The following is a 20,710-nucleotide window of genomic DNA, read 5'->3' as shown; positions in this document are numbered from 1 at the left end:
CATATTGACGTAAAAGCATGGTTAAAACAAACATTGCAGATAATGTAGACGTAGGCCTAACTGCCTCTTTGTATACTGTACTAAGCTAACTGCCATACTCATGCTTCCCCACTGTCTTTGTTGAGGAATCCCAGGCCAGTCCCTGTAGTACACCAGTCCCTTTCCTGAACACGGCCTTGACCCATCTCTGTATGAAAAAGCATATCTGGAATTACAGCAGAAAATCATCGGGCAAACTCGCATCAAGAAGTGAACGGAAATAACATTAAGCGTGAGTGTATTAGGACTAACACTTTTCGTTTCAATTCAAATGGTACAAATTCAACTGCAAGTAATGTGCTGCTGACGTCTGTCTCAAGACATAACTACATTTGAATTCATTAATAATACATTGAAACTGAATAACAGTAAAATAAACTTTTTGTAGATTATCCCTGTTTCAAATGCATTTAACTCGACTCTGGTATACTTTAATTTATTACTGTCTTGTTTGTTGTAAATTATAATATGCGCAATGAGCCGAATTTCTCTTTTTAGCAGTGTTTCTTTTGTTTCTTGATTTAACGTTAGAGAGCCGAACCTCTCTTTTTAGCAGTCTTTCTTTTCTTTCTTGATTTAACTTTAGGAAGCCGAACCTCTCTATTTAGCAGCCTTTCTTTTGTTTCTTGATTTCAACGTTAGAAATTGATTTAGCATGTGACGTTGAACGGAAAATAACAATCCTGAACCGTGTCTCAGATCGGATACTATACCACTTATCCTTACATTCAAATTAATGAAATACAATTATAAGGAAACAATGAAAAAGTAAAAATGAAAGTCTCTTATATTCCACGATTTTAAAAACCTTTAGGTTAGTGTGATCAGTGCTAGTGTTCTGTTGTGTAGGCTACTGGTACGTATGACATGATTATGTCCAGCTCAAAAGTTATTCCCAGCATTCAATTAATTCTGAATTTCAGCGTGAGGCCAGGATTTGGACGGTGAGTGAGAATGTACGTTAATGTATATTAAAATGAGTCGAATCAGAACTATTACATAGAACTATTATTACTTATAGACTTTTTACATATAATTTTTGCGCGCTTAATTTTTAAATAGGCAAAACTCCATTTACTTAATTTAGCTGTCAAAGTGGTTGGCTCGTTGTGGGGCACGTACACGTGCAACACATTGGGGAGGTGTGTACCCTTGAGTGCAATGTTTTGTATATTATACTTGCGATATTTTATGTTCAGCTTTAATTTATTTGTATAATGAATTGCAGTTCAGGCATGGACGATCAGTATTATATAGTAGGGTAAATATATAGAATAAAATAATTTAATTTACAGGACCCCAACGGAAATAAACCTAGGTAATTGTTTTTTTTGGGCTATCCTGGTCGAAATCAACTTAACTGTTTTATTCCTAATGTTCATAACTTTATTCTGCTGCTTACTTTTTAACTGAACGCTTTTTAATATTCTATTGTCTTTTTATAACTTGTATTTTTAATGACTTTTTTAACTATGGTACTGAACGGTATTCTGTTTTAATGCTGTTTTTTATGCCACTTTAAAAACATTTTTGCCATGTTTATAATATTTTTTCCTTCTTTTTAATTGTGAGTCATGTATTGTATGTTGATTTTGACCGAATAAATGAATGAATGAATGAATGAAAGGGTAAGAATCCAAGACTGCTTGACACGGCATGCGTCCCACACGTACACCAACACGTCACCGACGTGCACCTCCGGATCTACGTGTTCTCGGTTATCCTACTTTGCTAGAGAACAAACTCTGTACAAATAATCATAACTTATGTCACGGTCACATGTAATGGTAATAATTTATTTAAGGGAAGTTATAGTACATTTTGATAGTTCACAATGAGGTTATGAAGAGAAAGCCATTGGCACCTCCGGAAATTATTATTATTATTATTAGTATTGCGATTGCATTCTGTTGTTCTAATCTATAACATTTAGTTTTCGAGCGCTTTCGTGTTGAAAAGGTCACAACACATTTATTTGTTTGGATCTGACGTATTACCCGACGTTTGGTCGTTCTTTCGTAAGTAACGTTTTTAAACGCAAGCGATTTTATTGAAGAAAAAGAGGGCGCTAAACAACTTAATTAAAATGAAGAATATGCGGATTTAAAATACACAACATACATTAAAATGTTCGGATAAACTGTTTAGATTTTAATAAATGTACTATCAATATTTTTTGAACAATCAAATCATTATCGTTCTCTAAATAATTCTAAACACAGCATTTTACTTATTTGTTTACCTCTAACAATAGAGTTTATTTTAGTAGTAAATCTGGATTCATGTGCACATTTCGGAGACTTTTAATCAAAGATTATTTATTATTATTTAATATTATTATAGAATTTTACAAATAAGTTTACAAATGTTAATGTGCATAAAAATCAGCCTTATTCAACAGCTATGTTGAAACGCAAACCATTTTTCTTTTTTGCTTGAAATAATATATTTGTATGGAACTGTTGTGTAAAATAATTGACTCACTTTAATTTGTACTTCATAAAATAAATACTATATTATATATAATTTATAATATTGTTGTAATGTATACAGTTACTGTACTGTAGAAAAAAAATGTATTAACTAAAATTGTATTAAAATGCATTAAAGATCGTCATCATAAAAATAAACAAGAATCTGATTTATATAGGTAAAATGCTTTGGTAATTCACAACAATAAAGAAAAATAATATCTGAAGTAGAACATTGGATTGCAGATATTATTATACTTTCGTGAACCTGTTTTGATTTTTAACCATCATTAGTATTGGTGGGTGTGTAGTAAAGTAGTTCATGTTTACATTCAATTGTCTTAACCGTTTGAGTACTCTGCCTACCTTTATGTAGTTCAATAAAGCGTTCTAGGCTCAGAGGTACTGCACCCTTATAAGGTATATTGTGTTTACAAATGACTCTAGCAGCCGCGCACTTTAGATCAGGCTTGGTCTCTGCCTTTAAAATGATTTCAGCCACTCCTGTGGTGGATGTCTCCAGTGCTGTGTCACCCTTACAATTCACTTGATCAATGTGGCAGTTAGCATCTCTCAGGAGTAGGATTATTGCGTGCAAAGTTATAAAATCACTAATCGGTTTGTTATACTTAACAATATGGTGCAATGGTGTGTTGCCGTCTTTGTCGATAGAATTCGGGTCAGCCCCACACTGAAGGAGCAGTGAAGTTAGATTTTTACTGGGGATTTTACAAATATAGTTTGTATGGAAATCATCAACTGGGGTGAGATAATTTACGACAAGGTGCAAAGGTGTTGAGCCATCTTCAGTAAGAGGACAAAGTCTTAAGAAGCGATACACTTCTTTTTTAAATAGAACATCTTGTTCTTCAGTTTTTTCAACAGATTTATGCGTGATGCATGCTAGAAGGTACAGATATGTGTGGATGCAGGAATCATAAATAGCGCGGTGAAATTTATCTGGACATTTTTGTAATTTAACTTGCGAGGATTCGATTTCACAAACGGCCGACTTTAAAATAGTGTAGAGCTCAGTAAACTTTACTTCCATATCGATATGTAACATTTGGGAAAAAACCTGCGCAAATCGTAATAAATCTTTATACGTAGATCGATTTAAACCTTGTCTTATGTTGAGGGCGTGCTTCCATAATGAAATACACATGCTAAAGTGCATATTGTCCGCAGCAACTGCTCCTCGGTAGACGATAGGGTGTATTAATTCTGGACATTGCTGACCCAATATCCTTTCTCTTACAATGAGTGCTTCCATGTGTAACTTATCAGCGTCATATTTAAGTAGCATAAGTTCTTCCAATGTCTGTGCTTCTTTCTGGTTGCCATAAGCAGTTATCGGTTCTTGGACAGCTTTCAGAATTACTTTATTCGGATCACTTGTTCTTTCTAGCAGGGCCAAGTATAAATAGTGATACGTTTTAGAAATATCGTAATTTTCCTTATCGTTTGCGTAAGAAGCACCGAGTAACTCTAAAGCGGCGATACGTTCTTCTTTAGTACATGAATGTAACGTCATTATATACTCGGCCACTTCTGCTTGGTTGTTTTCACAAGCTACCATCAGCGGCGTCATTCCATGGTCGTTAATGGACATCTTTGCGTTAAACTTGACTAATTCCTTAATGATTTCTAAATGACCTGTTTCGGCAGTGAAGTGTAGAGCAGTGGCACCACAGTGTGCGACTGCGGATGCATCTGCATTGTGCTGAAGTAAGTACGATGCCACATTAAGATGTCCTCGATAGCAAGCGATCATCAGGCACGTGTTGTTATATTTATTTGGTTTGTGAATATCCGCATCATGTTCAACAAGGTATTTTACTATATCAAGGCGACCATCGAAGCAAGCTGCTCTGAGAGGTGTTGAATTGGTGCCAGTTGCATGATTGACATCTGCCCCTCGTTCTACCAACATGGTGACCACCTCATATCGCCCTGCTCCCGAGGCGGTCCACAGAGCTGTAGCTCCCTCAATTACAAATCCACAAAATTGGACAGTACCTGTTTGTTCGATGTTCACATGGTACTGGTCCAGAATCAATTTAACTACATTTGCATGTCCATGTAGCGCTGCTATTACCAAGGCTGTGCACTTTTGCTGCCCGTACTGATGCACTTCCGATAAAATTTGCGACACTTCGTCCTCATGTTTTCCATATAAAAGGGCGGCTAGCGTAATTGGCTTACCACTTCTTGCAGCATTGAACACTTTCTTTCCAATCTGAACCATTTTATTATAAAATTTGTCATAATAACTTCTCAAAATACTTCTTTTTCATGTTTAATTTAAGACATTTTGGTAACTGTAGAGGAGAGGTCACAATAACATAATGGCTGCTCGTTAGGGGGCGTTTGCTAAATTATTCTGAGCATTGAGTAAAATATGATGTGTTGTATTTTGTGGTCTAACAATGTTATTTTATAAAATTGTATTTTTATTTAACAGTAATTTATTGTTAAAATTAGGTTCAATAATTTCTTTTTCTTTACTTTAATAAAAATAATTATGTATACGATATTAATATTTCAGAAATTAATCGGTGTATGTACAAATGCTAGACGATCAACTCTTGCTGGTACCGTCAACAATTTTAAATTTACTGTTTTAGTAACAACCACTTTAACAATGGCGGCCCCGTTGCATCCAGTTGTATTTTGGGCACAAAAGGCAGAAACAGTCACATTACGAGTGGATTTAAAAGATGTTAAGGTTTAAAATTTAATTATTAGTATAATATATATCCATAGGTTCCTTTTATTATGAAATATTATGTTTTATATTGCAAAAAATTATTCTAGGCCAAGCAAAAAAAAAATGATGAGTCTGATGAGGAGGTGCATGCACGAAGATGCGACTTCCTCCCGTCGTTGTGCACGAGTGTTCATACAACGCTACTTTTAGGCTTAGGTTACAAAGGCTCTATTACATTAACTGTTTGTATTTATTATTAATGTTGAATAATAATATAATAAAAATGTAAACGGAATTCATTTTGTATTATATTTTTGGTTATTTTTTAATTGTATTGTTTAAAATATGAAAAGTTGATTTACTCCTATCTTTTTACCCACCACGTACAGTACGTATTCATTGTTATTATATTAGACTAGAGGCTTATCTACTACTTGACTATTTACTTTGATTTATTGTAGGACCCAGAAATTAACCTTACTAAAGAAAGCCTTACATTTAAAGGTGAGAATTGCTATTATTTAAAGAAATCAACCTTTCTATTTACAGTAATGCCAATCTTGAATCTACATTATATATTTGTTATTGTTATTATTTAATCCTAACATCTACTACAGGAACAATAAATTACATATTTGTTATTGTTTTCTTACAGTGATTGGTGTTGGTGCTGCTGGATTAAATTCTTACCAATTTACTTTAAATTTTTATAAGTCTGTTGACCCTGAGGTAAGATATATACTGCACATATATATTTTTAAAATGAATATGTAAAATCCAACAGTATATTGTTCAATAATGAATATTTACGATACAATACGATGTTATTTATTGTCATTTTAAAAATGAAACGTGTTTGGTTGGTTTACATTTTGATTTACATACTATTTACAATGTATACAAAAGAAAAGCGTTGAACCTAAAAAGATCTTACGAACTTGCTGTCAAATAGGTTTGTTGGTAAGATGCATCCATGCAAATAAATGTTGCACTTAGTGGAGAAAATTTGCTAAATAATTTTAACATGTCATTTAAGTGTGAATAAATGCTTTTCTGTTTTAAATATTTTTTCTTTATAATATTTTTAAACAAACAGGGAAGTGCTTTCCGAATAACAGACCGCGAAGTAAATTTTGTTTTAATGAAAGATGGACCAGGCGAAGAATGGACAAGGCTGACTTTGTCAGAAGAAAAACAACCTTGGTTGAAGATTGACTTTGATAAATTGACAGTAGATGATGATTCAGAAGATGAAGAGTTAAGAAGAAAGGTTAATATAAAAAATGTGATGTGCCCTTATATGGACATGATGATGTCATATCACTACCATATTTGGACATATCACTACCATATTTGGGCACATCACACTTTTTTTGTCAAACTAGTGTAATAGTGTAGACTTTAAGTTTGTTTTTAATTGAAGTTATATTAGGGTTCAGATCTTTTAAGTTATGCTTCCGTATCGTAAAGCAAGCTCACATTATGATTAGCTTTGTGACATTGTTCAAACTTGATTTTGTCACAAAGTATGCAAGAGTGAATTTGATTGGTTGAAAGAAAATCATTGACTTTCGTAATTGTAAGTGATGTACTGTTCTCGTGTCAGCTTTCGTAACGAATGTATTGTAGGAGGTGGCTAATTTTTTCCTAGTTCAGACTTAAGGAGTTGTACGCTGTACGATTCTGTGATTGTTTAAGAAAGGCATTGCACATTTAATAAAACAATACACATATAGGCAAATGTGTATAAAGTATAGAGTTAAGATGGAGACCTGCAAAGTATATATTACATTATATTATTAGACAATTCTCATTACAGGCTGAGTTTGAAGAGGAACAATTGAAACAGATTCAGAAACAACTAACTGAAAGTGAAGCTGAAGGTATGGTTGCTTTATTGTAAATTTTGTTCCTTAATAATCTATGTATTCTTAGGCTCTGTCTACACTATCAAATTTTATGTGACACAAAAATGTGATGTGCCCATATATGGACATAATGATGTCATATCACTAGCATATTCAGACACATCACTACCATATTTGGGCACATCACTACCATATTCAGGCATATTACTACCATCACACTTTTTGTCACATAAAGTTTGATAGTGTAGACAGAGCTTAAGTAAAACCCCATCGCCCACAGTCTATATATAAATAGGTCAGTCATCTGAGTATTGTTCAAGTAACCTACTTTTCCTTATCTTTTCAGCCTATACAGATTTAAAGAAGATGTATCTGTGCGTGTACAACTTCCTACAGTTTATTGGCTACTCTTACATCTTCATCTATTTAACTGTCAACTTTGTTATCAAAGGCCAAGGTATGGCAGTCTTTTTTTTTATTCTCATTTGTTACATTATTATATACAAAGCATGTAGTTAGCACTACATTTATAATTTTATTATTATTTTAACTTTAAAATAATTAAATTGATTGTTTTGATATTAAATTCGATAGTTAAACCCTTTTAAATGTTATACATTTTTAAAACAAAGGACTCAACCCTGTATTCTACATAGGAATAGTTGGATACAAAATGGCTTCTAATCCATTCAATGTCGGAACTCTTTCAATATATGGCTCTGTTTTGAGATATGTTTAGTGCTCTCTATTGTTTGGTATATTTTTCAAAATGTTATAGCTCCCTCTATGGTTTGTAAATGCCTTCATAAAATCTACCGATGTTTTATTTATCCAAGTTGGGAGGTCTGCAGTGATTATGACACAGTCAGTAATAATACCACAAAATACGAGACTATGACCCAGACTTTTTTTTTTATACTCTTTGTCTAATTATATTTCATTTAAGGTATGAGACAAGCTTACAGTAAGATTATTTTACCATTGAGTGTCTGTCAAGTGTTTGCCGTCCTTGAAGTTATAAATCCACTTTTGGGAATTGTAAAAACTGGAGCAATGGCACCTTTAATACAGGTACACAAACACTGTTGTTACATACATTATGCACTCTTTCCTTCAACAGAAGTTTGAAAGCAAATCAAGTAAATTCTCCTTATGAAAAGAAGCTAGCTTGAAATGGAATAAGTGTAAACAGCCTCTGACTGTCTTTAAGTCTATGTCTATCCATTTAGCAACTTTGATTGCTTCAATTGCTTTTTTTGTCAAACTAGTTTGATAGTGTAAACAGAGCTTTAGAGAAGGTATACCATATTAACTGAGTAGTCCGCTAATGATTTTAATTTTTTTTGTTAAGTTTACTGGCAGGAATATGGTATTATTTGTCGTAATTCGGGGTGAAGACAGGATGGTGGGAGAACCAGTCTTGTGCTACTTGTTCCTAATTTGGAGTTCGATTGAGCTTGTGAGGTAATTTGTGTTGATTTTGTTTATTTTTACCACAATTGGAACATTATAATTTTAGTATGTTGCTATAATGTTAATACTGTAGATATAATTTTGTATCTTTTCCACCTTTTGTCTTTTTCTCTAACGTATCTTTTATTATTATTACACATTTAATACGTTTATTTGTTAATGTGACACAGAAACATATATTTCATATTCATCCTGAACATTTTGTATAATTCTTACATATTTATGGGTTAAAACAACTGCTATATTGCATTTTAATTGTACAGTTTTGTGTTTGATTGATTACTTTTTTTTTTATTTCTACTGTAGATACCCATTTTATATGCTATGTAGTATTGGCCAAGAGAGTATGGTAATATCATGGCTTCGCTATACAATATGGATACCACTTTATCCAGCAGGATTTCTTTTTGAAAGTAAGACTTGGATAATCGTTGGGATGAGGTCATACTCCATATAATGGTTTTAGTTTAAATCATAGATGGATTCCATAAGGGCCCAGCGGGCTTGGGCCCTTGCTAAATTTCGAAAATTACAATGGTTTTTTAAGGCCCTAATAATACCTTGTTATAGAGTGTTCCATTTAAAATATAAGCCAAGGGATGGTAAGCAGATCTATTGCTAGCTAAAGTATCTTGTCTCAACAAAGCAAAATTTGTATTCTTTTAACATGGGTCGAAATACAGTATTAACATGCGCCCTCTGTGGCAATATTTTGCCAAGTACTTCACATAGTTTCTGAGTGCTTTCATTTATTTATTGTTTCTTTCTTTCAGTTTTATCCTTGTGGACAGCTATTCCATTTTATGAAGCCTCAAAAAAGTATAACTTAGAATTGCCTAATGCATGGAATGTATCATTTGACATGACAACATTTCTTTATATCTGGATTGTAGGCATTTTATCAGGTATAGGTTTTTAAAGATTTGTGTAGTTTTTAGTATTTGTTTTAGCTATTTCAGTTTTTGTTTGTTGTGTATTAATGTGTGTGTATTAATTATTACACTATGTGGTTTTTCATACTACAGTGAGGACATCCCTATTAAGAAGATACTTTAAAACCATAACAAGGGGCATTATGTATTTGGTTATTTTAATTAGCGTTGGTCCCATGTACATATATAGCACGTTAAAGAACTTAGTACACTATTCGAAAAAGAGTAGAGGATCGTGTGCTGATTGGTAGGCTGCCGTGGGTCTGTGGAGGGCCTAATCTGAATTTGTTCAGTTTCCAGTTAAGCTTTAGTGCCAAGAAAAAATAATTTGTTTTTTTAATTTTAACACTGTCACCAACTTCAGTAGACAATTTTTTTGTGTGGAGGATCTTAAACATAATAATTAAACATAATAAACTGAAAGATCGGTTTATACAGTATAATGATAATGTTATGTGCCTATATGGACATGATGATGTCATATCACTACCATATTTGGGCAAATCACACTTTTTTTGTCATAACTAGTTTGATAGTGTAGACAGAGCTTAATGTATGTTGTTTTTTGTATGTCAAAATAGTGACATTTAAACAATTTTTTGTTCAGCGTCACCTATGATGATGTCACATATGTGGAGACAGAGACAAAAACGATTTGGCGGCAAGAAAAAAGTGCATTGAAGATGAAGACTTCTGAATGTTATAGGAAATAATAATTTAATCGAATTAAGGTGAACATTGTGCATTACTTCAAACAATGCAAAGAATTCAATTTACTGAAATTGCCAGAATGGAAAAAACTGAAGATATATAAAAATAAGCTAATTATGTATACGGTAATAGGATTGGATCGATTCTCTATTATTGCGATATTAAACTTAGTATCTTCATGTATCGTCCCCCAACCCTTCCCACCCCACACACCAAAAGTAGTGATGGTTTTGCCTTCATGAAGTTGAAATTTGTAAATCGCCATTTTTAGAAAAACGTAAGATGTTTGTTTTCACATGAATACATTGCCTTGGTTTGTAGCATATAAGGACATATCTTTTTGTTCAATACTTTCAAGATGTATTATCCCCCAAAAACATGAAAAATGAAGATTAATAAATGTTGACGGTAGTTTTGATCAAGTTAATGACTTCCGTAGACAAAAAAAACTTATTCACTTATAAAAAGACAATATAAATGGTTAAATTCAACCAAAACCCCATTGGCTGGCAACCAATTTGACTATTTTTTCTTTAAATTACAGTTGTTTCAGGTAAATAATGTTTTTTTCGATTACATTTTGTGAAATTAAAATAGCATATTCTACAACAACAACATTTTTCAGGGGGACCATCTTTAAAACAATCATATATTACAATGCTGTATTTAGGTTGTAAATTTTACATTGTGCAAAACCTTGCTATGTTAGAAAGCACCTTGTTTATTTAGGACATTTAATTTGGTGCTGGTAAATTAATATATCAATAGCTGCCCTTGCTATTCAATTTTATTTTAACATTTCTGATTTAAAAGAAATAAATATTTTAAAGTTTCGAAAACATACACCAACAAAATCTTTTCCATCCAATTTTATGAGACGATGGTGTTGTACACCAATATGCCTCTTTCTGGACAAATTTCTGAATTTTGACAGCCATGGAGGCAAATGTTAACACAGAGGGCAGACGGGGCAGATTTGCCTTTCATTTGAAATATTATGTACTATTGTAATTATTATTTAATGGTGCAGTTATGTCGATAAATACTACAGTATTTATGTTAAAATAATGATCACTCGATCTGTTACAATTATAGGAATTCCATGTCCTAGCAATACCACAAGAACAAAATAAAATTACGCAAAAATAGAGTTATGTACTTTATTTCTGTGATGCAGATACGGTTTCCAAATTATGGATAGACATGTTTAAACTCTGTACGAAAATAATTGCTATTAAATCTCTGTTCTGGGTCCCTATGTGACAGACTTGGCTTTAAAGCTCAGGTACAGGCATGAATTTTAAATATAATATTTGGTTAATAGTACATAAATCAAATATTTGTAATAGAAATCAAGACGAAAAAACATGAATTTCCATTAATATGGTCAAATACAAAATTTGGCAACATTCTGCCATAAAAACCAGGAAGACATTTTTTTCAGTAGTTAGGTAGTTAACCTAATGTAATAACATGTCTGGTGACTCCCTAGAAAGTGAAAAAAGATGGTGGATATACGGTGGATAATTTTTGCTATAGCATGAAAATAAAAATCTGAAGTTGAATAAAAATACCAGAAATGTAATATTCAAGTTATATTACCTATATTTATTCATCTGATAACATTTTTTACCACACCGTTTATTTTTTAAAGCTTTTTAAAATGCCTCTCTATTTACAAAATTTGTGTACAAAAGAATAGAGATTTTACTGTGTAATTTGAACTATCCCCCCACTGATAAGAAAGTGCTTATTTTCAACAAGCTTGTGTAACACAAATAAAATCCTAAAAATTATGAAACATAGGGGAAACTATAGATCGATAATTATTGGAATGTATGATCAATAGAAATTTTTTGCCCGCACCTGGCCTTTAAAACGACACTAGATTTCTCTCAATTAGATACGTTGGATTGATTCTCAATTATTTGCGACATTTATCGTCCCCCAACCTCTTACCAGACACACCGTAAAAGTAGTGATAGTTTTGTCTTCATGATGTTGAAATTTGTAAATGGCCAATTTTAGAAAAACGTAAGATATTTGTTTTCACAAGGTAGTTAAAAACATTGCCTTGGTTTGTAGCATATAAGGACATATCTTTTTGTTCAATTGTATGGAATTCTTTAGCGAAAATTAAGAATCGATGTTTTGACCAATACAATGCTTTATTGAGCCTTAGGCAAACAAAATTAGCGTCTATTCAGAAATTCCGTCCGTGATTAAAAGAAATATAGATATTTTTAGTTAATGGCATTTTAATTGGTGTAATTCACGACCAGCCATATAAAAATTCGACAAAATAATTTATTGCGAACGCCGGCTATTCGTCTGACAGTCTATAAAACTTGTTACACAATCAGCGAGTGACTCTTGAATAGAATTTTACGCTTTACTGGGTATCTTTGTCCAATACCTAGTTTTCACTTTGTGTTTTTGTTATAATTTGTTACTGAGATAGTATACACACAATGCTCTGTTTTCGGTTTCGGATTTTGTGAACGTGTGACACAATTTTGTGACAGTTTCAGTATTATAGTGCTTAGGAACTATAGCTGCGGTCCTCGTCGTAGGGTAAGTACCTTAGGGTCTTCTGTTTGATCGAAATAAGTAGTTTGAACAATGTAAAATGAGGTTGAGAGCGGTATGTCAGTCGTCTTGAGTCCCTCGAAGAGGCTGAGGAGTGTCATTAAATGAATTTTAGGAGGTGAGAAAATTTTCACAAATTCAGTTATTGAACCAGATTTTTCACAGCAAATAAAAGGTCTATCTCTTTTTGAATACCTTCATTATTATGTGTGTACCATCATTATAGAACACATGTGAAGCTATCCAAAAGGGTCGTAGTAACAGCAGACACATTGTTTTTAGTAAGGGTAGCAATAAATATTATGAAACTGGAAAGTTTTGAATCGTCGGCATATCTCAATGCAATGCTCTAATCACTCTACGATGCATTATATGGGAAAGTACTGTACCACTTTTAGTCGCTGGATTATAGTTTTTTCATACTTTGAATCCGGACATTTCAGTTTCTTCTTTCATTGAATGTAAAACATGTCAAGTCAAGTCAAGTATCATTTACAGACAAATTTCTTGTTTCTGCCTCAAAATAAAATATTTATTATACGAGTACTTTCGACCATAGGTCATCATCAGGTACTCTATTTAAGTATGTTATGTGACGATTTTGTTTTTCCATTTAAAAAGACATTTTATTCAATCTTTGTAATGAGACTTGGCATTGGTAGTCTGCAGTCAGTTTTGTAAATTTCTCACTCTTTCGAACAATGTAAGCAAACCAAATCGAACGCTTAATTCGTTAATTGTCTAAGTTCGTCTAATTGTGCATTATCAAGACCACGAACAGCCTCACATTGAGAAATACTTAAGTTCTTTTATTGTGCGTGCTTATTAGCCTTGTTTGCAACAGATGATGTTACATTGTCTTACAATGGCGTGTGAAAAGAAATTGTGTCACACTGAAACAATTGCTGGGCCCCTGGGCACAGTTTGATTCTGCCAGGTATAGGCTGAACCAATTTATTGTTTACATGCATACATGTTGAATAGCTTAATTAAAACCTCAATCTACACTTTGTTAGAACTAGTTTTATACTTTGAACGTGTAGCATACAGCCTGTCTGTTGTAGGCCTACAGCTATTATAAGATATGCCGTAAAACTTTGTTTTTGGGTCGGAACTTAGGCCTATGTTTTATCAATATCCTAGAAGTAAGCATACGACCGACAATGATTGATAATTATTTCATTCATCCTAACAATTATTTTTAAAATGTAACTTTTTTCCCGATAGTATGAACTAACGAAACTCTAAAATAACTGTAGGCCTACCCCATAGCGTGACAAAACTTTGGAAACATTATTTACATTTCCTGTTGTCGAACTATCGAATTGAATGATTGACAATACTATTGAATGACGAAATAGAAATTAAATAACTTTACATTCCATTGCCACATACGTATTGAAAAACTTCGCATTCTTTTGTGCCTTGTTGTTACCTGTCGATTCTTGCTGAGCCGTTCACAACACCGACGTTTGAATAAGAATTAACCTTCGGAAACGATCGACTCCCGTCGTGGGAACTACTTCATTGTATCAATAAATAATTTATATCCATATATAAATAACTAATAACATAATATAGTTTAGAATTCCATAATTGTTTAGGCCGTGACAAGAGTTATTGTTGCGAAGGAATGTTTTGGTAACTCAATAATAGGTTCTTTATAGGCATGGCAATTAACACTTCTGATCGTTGCGTGAGTTCTAGAATGCTGATCTTTTGAACCATATCATCAAAACAAATTGGTAAATGCCGATATTTTTAACAATTCGTTTGATACAGTATAATAAATCATCAATACATTCTACAGTTTTCTAGGTTTCTTGTATTTGTATCAAATTGTTTCATATTGGGGAACTGATAAATAGTGTCTATCCTAAATTACACATAGTTCTGGTAGTTGGTATGTAGGCCCTATGTCTGTCTGTTTTTTATTTTTTAAACATCTTGCTCAGATCATATGCTCAGATGAGTGTATTTTGGGGTAATTTTTCCATGATAGTATGGTTATTTTAGGTACAATAACATTACATTTTCTTTTCTTACTGTTGAGTAAATAAAAATGATGGCGCTTAAGCTGTGGAACTTATTAACCATTATACTTTACTTTCGATATTTTAAATATCAGAATTGATTAAATTTCTAATAAATGTTTTGTGTTTGGTTTTCATATACAGTAATTAAATGGCCAAGTGGTTTATTGAATGCGCGCATTGGTGCAATATTATACTCTAAAAATGTGTAAAGTATGTTTATTGACTGCCATAGTAAATTAAATAAGTAGATGTTAAAGCAATATTTATGCAATGTGCGATGATATCATTCATACATGAAGTGTACCATAACTTTGTCAACATCTCCCAGTTGAGGAAGCTGTCATCTTAACCCAGCTGTTTACACCCTGTCATTAGCACTATATATTATGATTTCATAAATCTAGGCCTTTATTTTGATTTTATGTTGTATTGGCATTCCAAATGCATTTGTAACATTCGCGTGAACAAAGAATAATGTTTGGTATCTTTATACTCATATCCTTATAAGGATATTGCTTCAACCAACCTGAAATGTGCACTAGATTTTTGTATTTTTAATTTCAGGTCACTCTTGGGTCTTATCCTGCTGAACAATTGGAATCTTATTATTTTACAAGTCGTATCTCACTTCCGACTGGAAAATTTAAGTTGCAACATGGGATTTACCATCTATCCAAGTGCAGGAAACTCAAGAACAAGTGCAGTAGTTAATTAGATAAGCAAGTTCGTCTCGAATTTGGTTACAATACACACTTTATAAGACTGTTCAATGCCAGTCCTGCCTCGGTTTAATATTATGCCATTCTTTATATCTGGGAATAACGCATTACATAGAAAAATGAATCGAAGTGGACATCTGGATATTAACACCGGTAGCGTAAGCCTATCAAGGTTTACGTTTGCTAATAATAAAGGCAGTGGCGTGAGCAAGACTCTAGCAGCTCTTGGTGTTTTAAGTATTGTATCAATTTTCTGTACGATTTTCTCAATCTTGTTAATTTTTCAACTCGTAAATAAACAAAGTGGATACGATGTGTATAAAGAAAACGCCGAGACTCATGTTCTTAATGAAATCATCTACGATGCGATTCTAGACTCTTGCATTGTTCTGACGAGTTTTGCAGTGATGCTGAGTATAAGTAGCGCTTTGGTCTGTGCAGTTCAGGCGTATTTTGGTGCCAAGGTTTTGAATTTGCCACAAGGAGAAGACCGGTATGTACCGATGAAAACTTGTATATATGCATAGGCCTATGTCTAATTATTTTTTTTTATCTTTCCTGGTTAACCACCACCTTTAATCATTTTTTTATACATCTTCTATCTTTTTTCGTAATATTCTGTTTTTGTATCTCTTTAATGTCTAATAATAGTTGATTATGTTGATTGTTGTAACCTTACTTTTGCTACAATCAAAACCAAGTAAATTACTCATAAAGGTCATTATTACAAACTAACATGTTTTGTATTGAAATCGCATAAAATACATTATGCTTCCTCGTTCTTAATTGCCGTGACCGTTTAATTGAGGGAAACAAAATGCTTTATACTATCAAATATCAAATAATATCACATTATGTTATAACAATAGCATTTGTCTTCAATTTTTTATAATATTAATTGTTTAACATTGAAATTTAACTTTTGCAGATCGTATAAGTTTATGCAGTCACTGTCTGGAGCACGATTTCTTGGTCTTGGAGCTTTCTTTATTTCAATCCCCACCTTTTTGCTTGGTGAGTAAAACTATGTTATTGATATCTGATTATACGCTTGAAAAAAACTACTACTGCAGCACTTAATGTCATATGCTTTATAGTGTTTGGGAATACTGAAACGATTTGACTGCATTGTAAGCACGCATGCGCAGATATTCAAGTATACTTCAAGTTCTGCTATCGATAACTCATATTAAATTGCATACTGTATACGTATATTAATAATTGCATTGATGAAGGGCTAGTGTTGCCCGAAAGCTCTACTTATTAGTCGCGTGGATGCGACTCTATAGTTCACTATGTCGGTCGGTCTGTCGGTCTGTCTGTCTGTCGGTCCGGCATCACTATGCGTTTTAGCACGCGACTTATGGCTGTTGGCCTTGTTTTTCTGGCTGTTTTACTTTATCGTTTTGATTTAGCGTGTTGCTTATTTTATTTTGTATCTCCGTTGAGATCCAGCCACTGATACCCACAGCATTGTCATTTTTCCCAGTAATTTGCTTTTGAAAGTATATTAATAATTGATATTATTGTTTTCAGCACTTTCAGCTTACATATTCTTGGAATTCCGTGTCGTTCCTGCATCCCTATCAACAGGGTTTCTCGTAGTTGGTTGCATAATCGTCATCTTCAATGTTTGTCGAACCATTTACGTATGGCGTAAGGAGGAGCGTTCAGCAATTGCTGGTTTCAGTCTCAATGAACACGAATTGTTTTCAAATCCAGGAACATCTACTACCGTTGAAAAGTCGCCAATTATGAATGGAAACCATGTGTCGACGTTAGATCTACTTGATGGAAGTCAATTATCAACGCTTGTTTGAGAAAGAAAAAGAGTGAGAGTAGTACCACATGTATCTAGAAAAAGATGTACAAACGGAATAGAGGCGCGCATACGTATGACAGTGTGAATGGTCAAATGAACTATATGAGAAGACTTTACAACTACTGCTTCTTTTCACTATTGCGAAGACCTTTGTGTACTGTTGTTGTCCACTATATAAGTTTCTGCGTTGCGTTAGTTTTATTTTCAACAAGAACAAGATTTGAGAAAAACTGTTTTAAAAAAATGTTTTTATGTTCATGTCGAGGGTTTCACTAACCGTATGCACCTACAATTCAAAATGTAATCTCTCCTGGTAATAAGACGACAATCAAATTTGATTAAAATTGAATGAATTAAAAAGAGAAACTTTCTTGTTGACACCTTCTACCAGTTTGAAGAAAGTGTCATTCAATAATCATGTCTCACATTTTTGCGTTGTACAAGAAGACACTTTATTTTTATTTATTTGTAAAGACAATTTTCACACGCTAAAATAAATACTTAATCTTGTATCGAATTAGATTATCTTAATTTCTTTCGTATGTTAATACACTGTGTTCAAGGTGGAGCACATTGATATAAAATAGAAATAGAGTTGCTAAATTTTAATATATGTTAATACACTGTGCCGGCCGGGAAGGTTCCAAGAATCAATGCGAGCACTGCCCGCTCACGATTTTTATTTTCGTGTAGGGTTTTTCAGGCCAACTAGACTATAGTGAGAGGTGCCATTTTATCATGAATTTTATGTGCAAGAAGTTTCCAACCAATTACCTAAAATCGCTTCGCTTCGCCACCGATGGGGGCCTGTCGCTCACATATTTGGTGTCTACGCCTCCATCCCCTATTTAAAATTCAAGGATGCATATATACGAACTCGCCGAAAATTGACATTAATTTTTACCTGATAAACGTATTTAGCTTATATCAATATAACCCTTAAAGTGTATGTATCATATTTATGATTTATTATGAAAATAAAAGAAAACAAGTTGACTACGTCATAATTAAAGATGTATCCCCAAAAACATGAACAATGAAGGTTCATTAAATAAGACTTTGACTTGTCCGATTCATGCAAGATATTGTAAAATTGTAATATGTTATGAATAAACGTTAGATGTCATTTCCGGGGACCTTGCAGCTCTATTAAACAGTTTGGTATGCCGTGCGTTGTTATGCAAATGAGTTTATTTAGGTGTATTATGGGGAAGATGGTATGTTAGTCATTCGCAGTCAACACGCCAAACTGTTAAATGTTGATGTTGTTAAGATTGTTCAAATCAAGTAAATAAAACATTTTTCGGGCAAGAACCTAGCAGCTCCCCTCTTTTAGTTTGCAAAAGTAATCTCGAAAAGAATTCCATGTGGAAAAGAAGCCCACCCAAGAGTACTAAAAATGAAGAAGCACACGGGCTTCTTTTCGAGGTTTTATGGTAGTCTATTTAATGGAAAATAATGCCATGCAACTTTGTTTCTGTTTTTAAAAAAGGTCCACTTGTTTTAGGCCTGACATTTACAACCCTCAAAATATCTCTCTTTTAAAATAAAGAAAAACAATATTCATTATTTTATTTATTTATTTATTTTTTATTTATTTTTTTTTTATTTAAAAAAAAAATATCCGTAGAGGTTCGAACTCAATCTACTAGAGCTGAGAGCACCCAAACCTGAGCATTACCCGTTAGGCCACAAAGTAGTACATGACTGAACAGCTGATAATAGTCTATTTATACGTGTATTACGTAATTCATCAGTACGTCATAACTATCATATTAACTTTGTTAAAACCAAAATGATCAGTTAGCTCAGTCGCCTGAGCGTCGTGTTGACAACACGTATGTCGTGGGTTCGATTCCCACGCTGGTCGGTGGAATAGAGTTAAAGGCATGCGGCCACTGTGTTTGGGGTTCACAGAATTATACGTCCCCCTTTCCACCACACATCATGAGGCGACAACATCAATGCATCTGATGATGTGCTGGAAACGACCCCAAAAGGCTGTGGCAGGGCCTTAGTGCTGAGGCAGGGAGAGCACATTTAACATCATTTTTTTTATTTCATTTTTTTTTCAACCCGTATTTGATCTCGTAAATTTTATGTTTGCCGCCCTCATTTTTAAAATAAATTGAATTTATATTTTCATCGCAGGTGTACGAAACGGTTTGGTATGCCGTGCGTTGATGCAATGGTTGTGCAGGTGTAGTGGGAAAGATGGTATTGTTAGTCATTCGCGGTCAACACGCCACACTGTTAAATTTTGATTTTGTTAATCAATGTTGCTACATTGGTAGCGAAAATGTCCGATTAATGCAAGATATTGTATTGTAATATGTTATGAATAAACGTTTATGGTATAGTGGTGTGTATGGCCGCACCGTCCCAGAATAAACATGTTTTAAACAGACAGTTTGTCTCCGATGGTTTTTGTATGGGGTTAATGAGCACAGTGTATTCACATACGAAAAGATTAAATTAAAATGTATTGACTTATTTCTATTTTATATCACTTTGCTCCACTGGCGCCAAATTGGGTTCACTTGAGCACAGCGTTATTACACAGTGTATTAACATACGAAACGATATTAAAAATAGTGACTTATTTCTATTTTATATCACTGTGCTACCCTGGTGCCAAATTGGGTCAACTTGAGCACAATGTAATAACATACGAACAGATATTAAAATGTATTGACTTTATTTCTATTATTATTTATAATTATTTAATAAAAGGCATAAATGGCGCTCCGTAGAGAAGTAGAGAATGCTCCAGTCGTCAGAATGACGCTCTGAATATACCTCCAATGTCGGGAATAGTCAACAATGCAATGCAAAATTCCACCCTGCCACCAGTGTCGAGAAAAGTCGACACTCAGACATAGGCTTAGATTTACAGATATTTCAATACCTTCCAAGTCCTCTAGCGACTGGAAAATAAGACTATGAGGTCAATGGGGTAAATTTTCTTGCGAAATATGGAAACGACGCAATTTTGCTATCAGAAAATATTTCATAAATGTCGTTTGAAAATAGATGAATTGTTTTAATTTGTTGTAAAATGATCGCACAATAAGAATATAAAAACCGCTAATTGATGCTCGAGGGATTTTAAAGAAAATTTGACCACTCGTCGTGGAGCGTATAACCATGTGAAGCTAGGGCATGTAGCGATATAAATAATTCGCCTGCAAGAAACGTTCTTAGCCTTGAAGAATGGATTGACATTGCTATCAGGATAATTATATACAGGCCTAGATAAACTGGACGGCCAGGTAAGAATAGTTTATATTTTCACATAAGAATATGGTTTTTACAATCATATTTGCTTAAATAAAGACAC

At 33.4% G+C, this 20,710-nt stretch overlaps 4 protein-coding genes across 5 annotated transcripts in view; 2 read left to right on the top strand and 2 right to left on the bottom strand.

The window, feature by feature from the left end:
- Window positions 1–20,710, bottom strand: part of LOC144844967 (adhesion G-protein coupled receptor G6-like) — a 150,691-nt gene that overhangs the window by 93,342 nt on the left and 36,639 nt on the right. The window lies entirely within an intron of this gene.
- On the top strand, window positions 866–11,343 carry LOC144845103 (very-long-chain (3R)-3-hydroxyacyl-CoA dehydratase 3-like). Its single transcript, XM_078702254.1, has 12 exons — window positions 866–983; window positions 5,059–5,238; window positions 5,682–5,724; window positions 5,876–5,949; window positions 6,317–6,490; window positions 7,040–7,103; window positions 7,435–7,545; window positions 8,035–8,159; window positions 8,440–8,552; window positions 8,868–8,974; window positions 9,335–9,466; window positions 10,101–11,343. The coding sequence occupies exons 2-12, from the start codon at window positions 5,155–5,157 to the stop codon at window positions 10,172–10,174; spliced, it is 1,101 nt and encodes a 366-aa protein (XP_078558380.1). The 5' UTR covers window positions 866–983; window positions 5,059–5,154; the 3' UTR covers window positions 10,175–11,343.
- Window positions 2,179–4,873, bottom strand: LOC144845074 (protein fem-1 homolog B-like). Its single transcript, XM_078702212.1, has one exon. It carries the CDS (start codon window positions 4,756–4,758, stop codon window positions 2,791–2,793), a length of 1,968 nt encoding a protein of 655 aa, XP_078558338.1. The 5' UTR covers window positions 4,759–4,873; the 3' UTR covers window positions 2,179–2,790.
- LOC144845109 (uncharacterized) lies at window positions 12,759–17,892 on the top strand. Of its 2 annotated transcripts, none has more exons than XM_078702261.1 (4): window positions 12,759–12,778; window positions 15,394–16,041; window positions 16,477–16,562; window positions 17,085–17,892. In XM_078702261.1, exons 2-4 carry the CDS (start codon window positions 15,599–15,601, stop codon window positions 17,366–17,368), a joined length of 813 nt encoding a protein of 270 aa, XP_078558387.1. In that variant the 5' UTR covers window positions 12,759–12,778; window positions 15,394–15,598; the 3' UTR covers window positions 17,369–17,892. The 2 variants fall into 2 exon arrangements, with proteins under 2 accessions (XP_078558387.1, XP_078558386.1); XM_078702260.1 differs by lacking the exon at window positions 12,759–12,778 and adding an exon at window positions 14,318–14,538.

Source organism: Antedon bifida, chromosome 6, assembly GCF_963402885.1.
Source record: "Antedon bifida chromosome 6, ecAntBifi1.1, whole genome shotgun sequence".
In the NCBI taxonomy this organism is placed as follows: Eukaryota; Metazoa; Echinodermata; class Crinoidea; order Comatulida; family Antedonidae; genus Antedon; species Antedon bifida.
The sequence above is the reverse complement of the archived record's forward strand: the minus strand, read 5'-3'. Positions and strand labels throughout refer to the sequence as shown.

What these genes read in the sequence shown, in the direction of transcription:
- LOC144845103 (XM_078702254.1), top strand. Translation starts at nt 5,155, where the DNA reads ATGGCGGCCCCGTTGCATCCAGTTGTATTTTGGGCACAAAAGGCAGAA. An exon ending in TGGATTTAAAAGATGTTAAG is followed by an intron (nt 5,239 to 5,681) that starts GTTTAAAATTTA and finishes GATTTATTGTAG; the next exon opens with GACCCAGAAATTAACCTTAC. An exon ending in ATGAAGAGTTAAGAAGAAAG is followed by an intron (nt 6,491 to 7,039) that starts GTTAATATAAAA and finishes TTCTCATTACAG; the next exon opens with GCTGAGTTTGAAGAGGAACA.
- LOC144845109 (XM_078702261.1), top strand. Translation starts at nt 15,599, where the DNA reads ATGCCAGTCCTGCCTCGGTTTAATATTATGCCATTCTTTATATCTGGG. An exon ending in TTGCCACAAGGAGAAGACCG is followed by an intron (nt 16,042 to 16,476) that starts GTATGTACCGAT and finishes TAACTTTTGCAG; the next exon opens with ATCGTATAAGTTTATGCAGT. An exon ending in AATCCCCACCTTTTTGCTTG is followed by an intron (nt 16,563 to 17,084) that starts GTGAGTAAAACT and finishes TATTGTTTTCAG; the next exon opens with CACTTTCAGCTTACATATTC.
- LOC144845074 (XM_078702212.1), bottom strand. Translation starts at nt 4,758, where the DNA reads ATGGTTCAGATTGGAAAGAAAGTGTTCAATGCTGCAAGAAGTGGTAAG.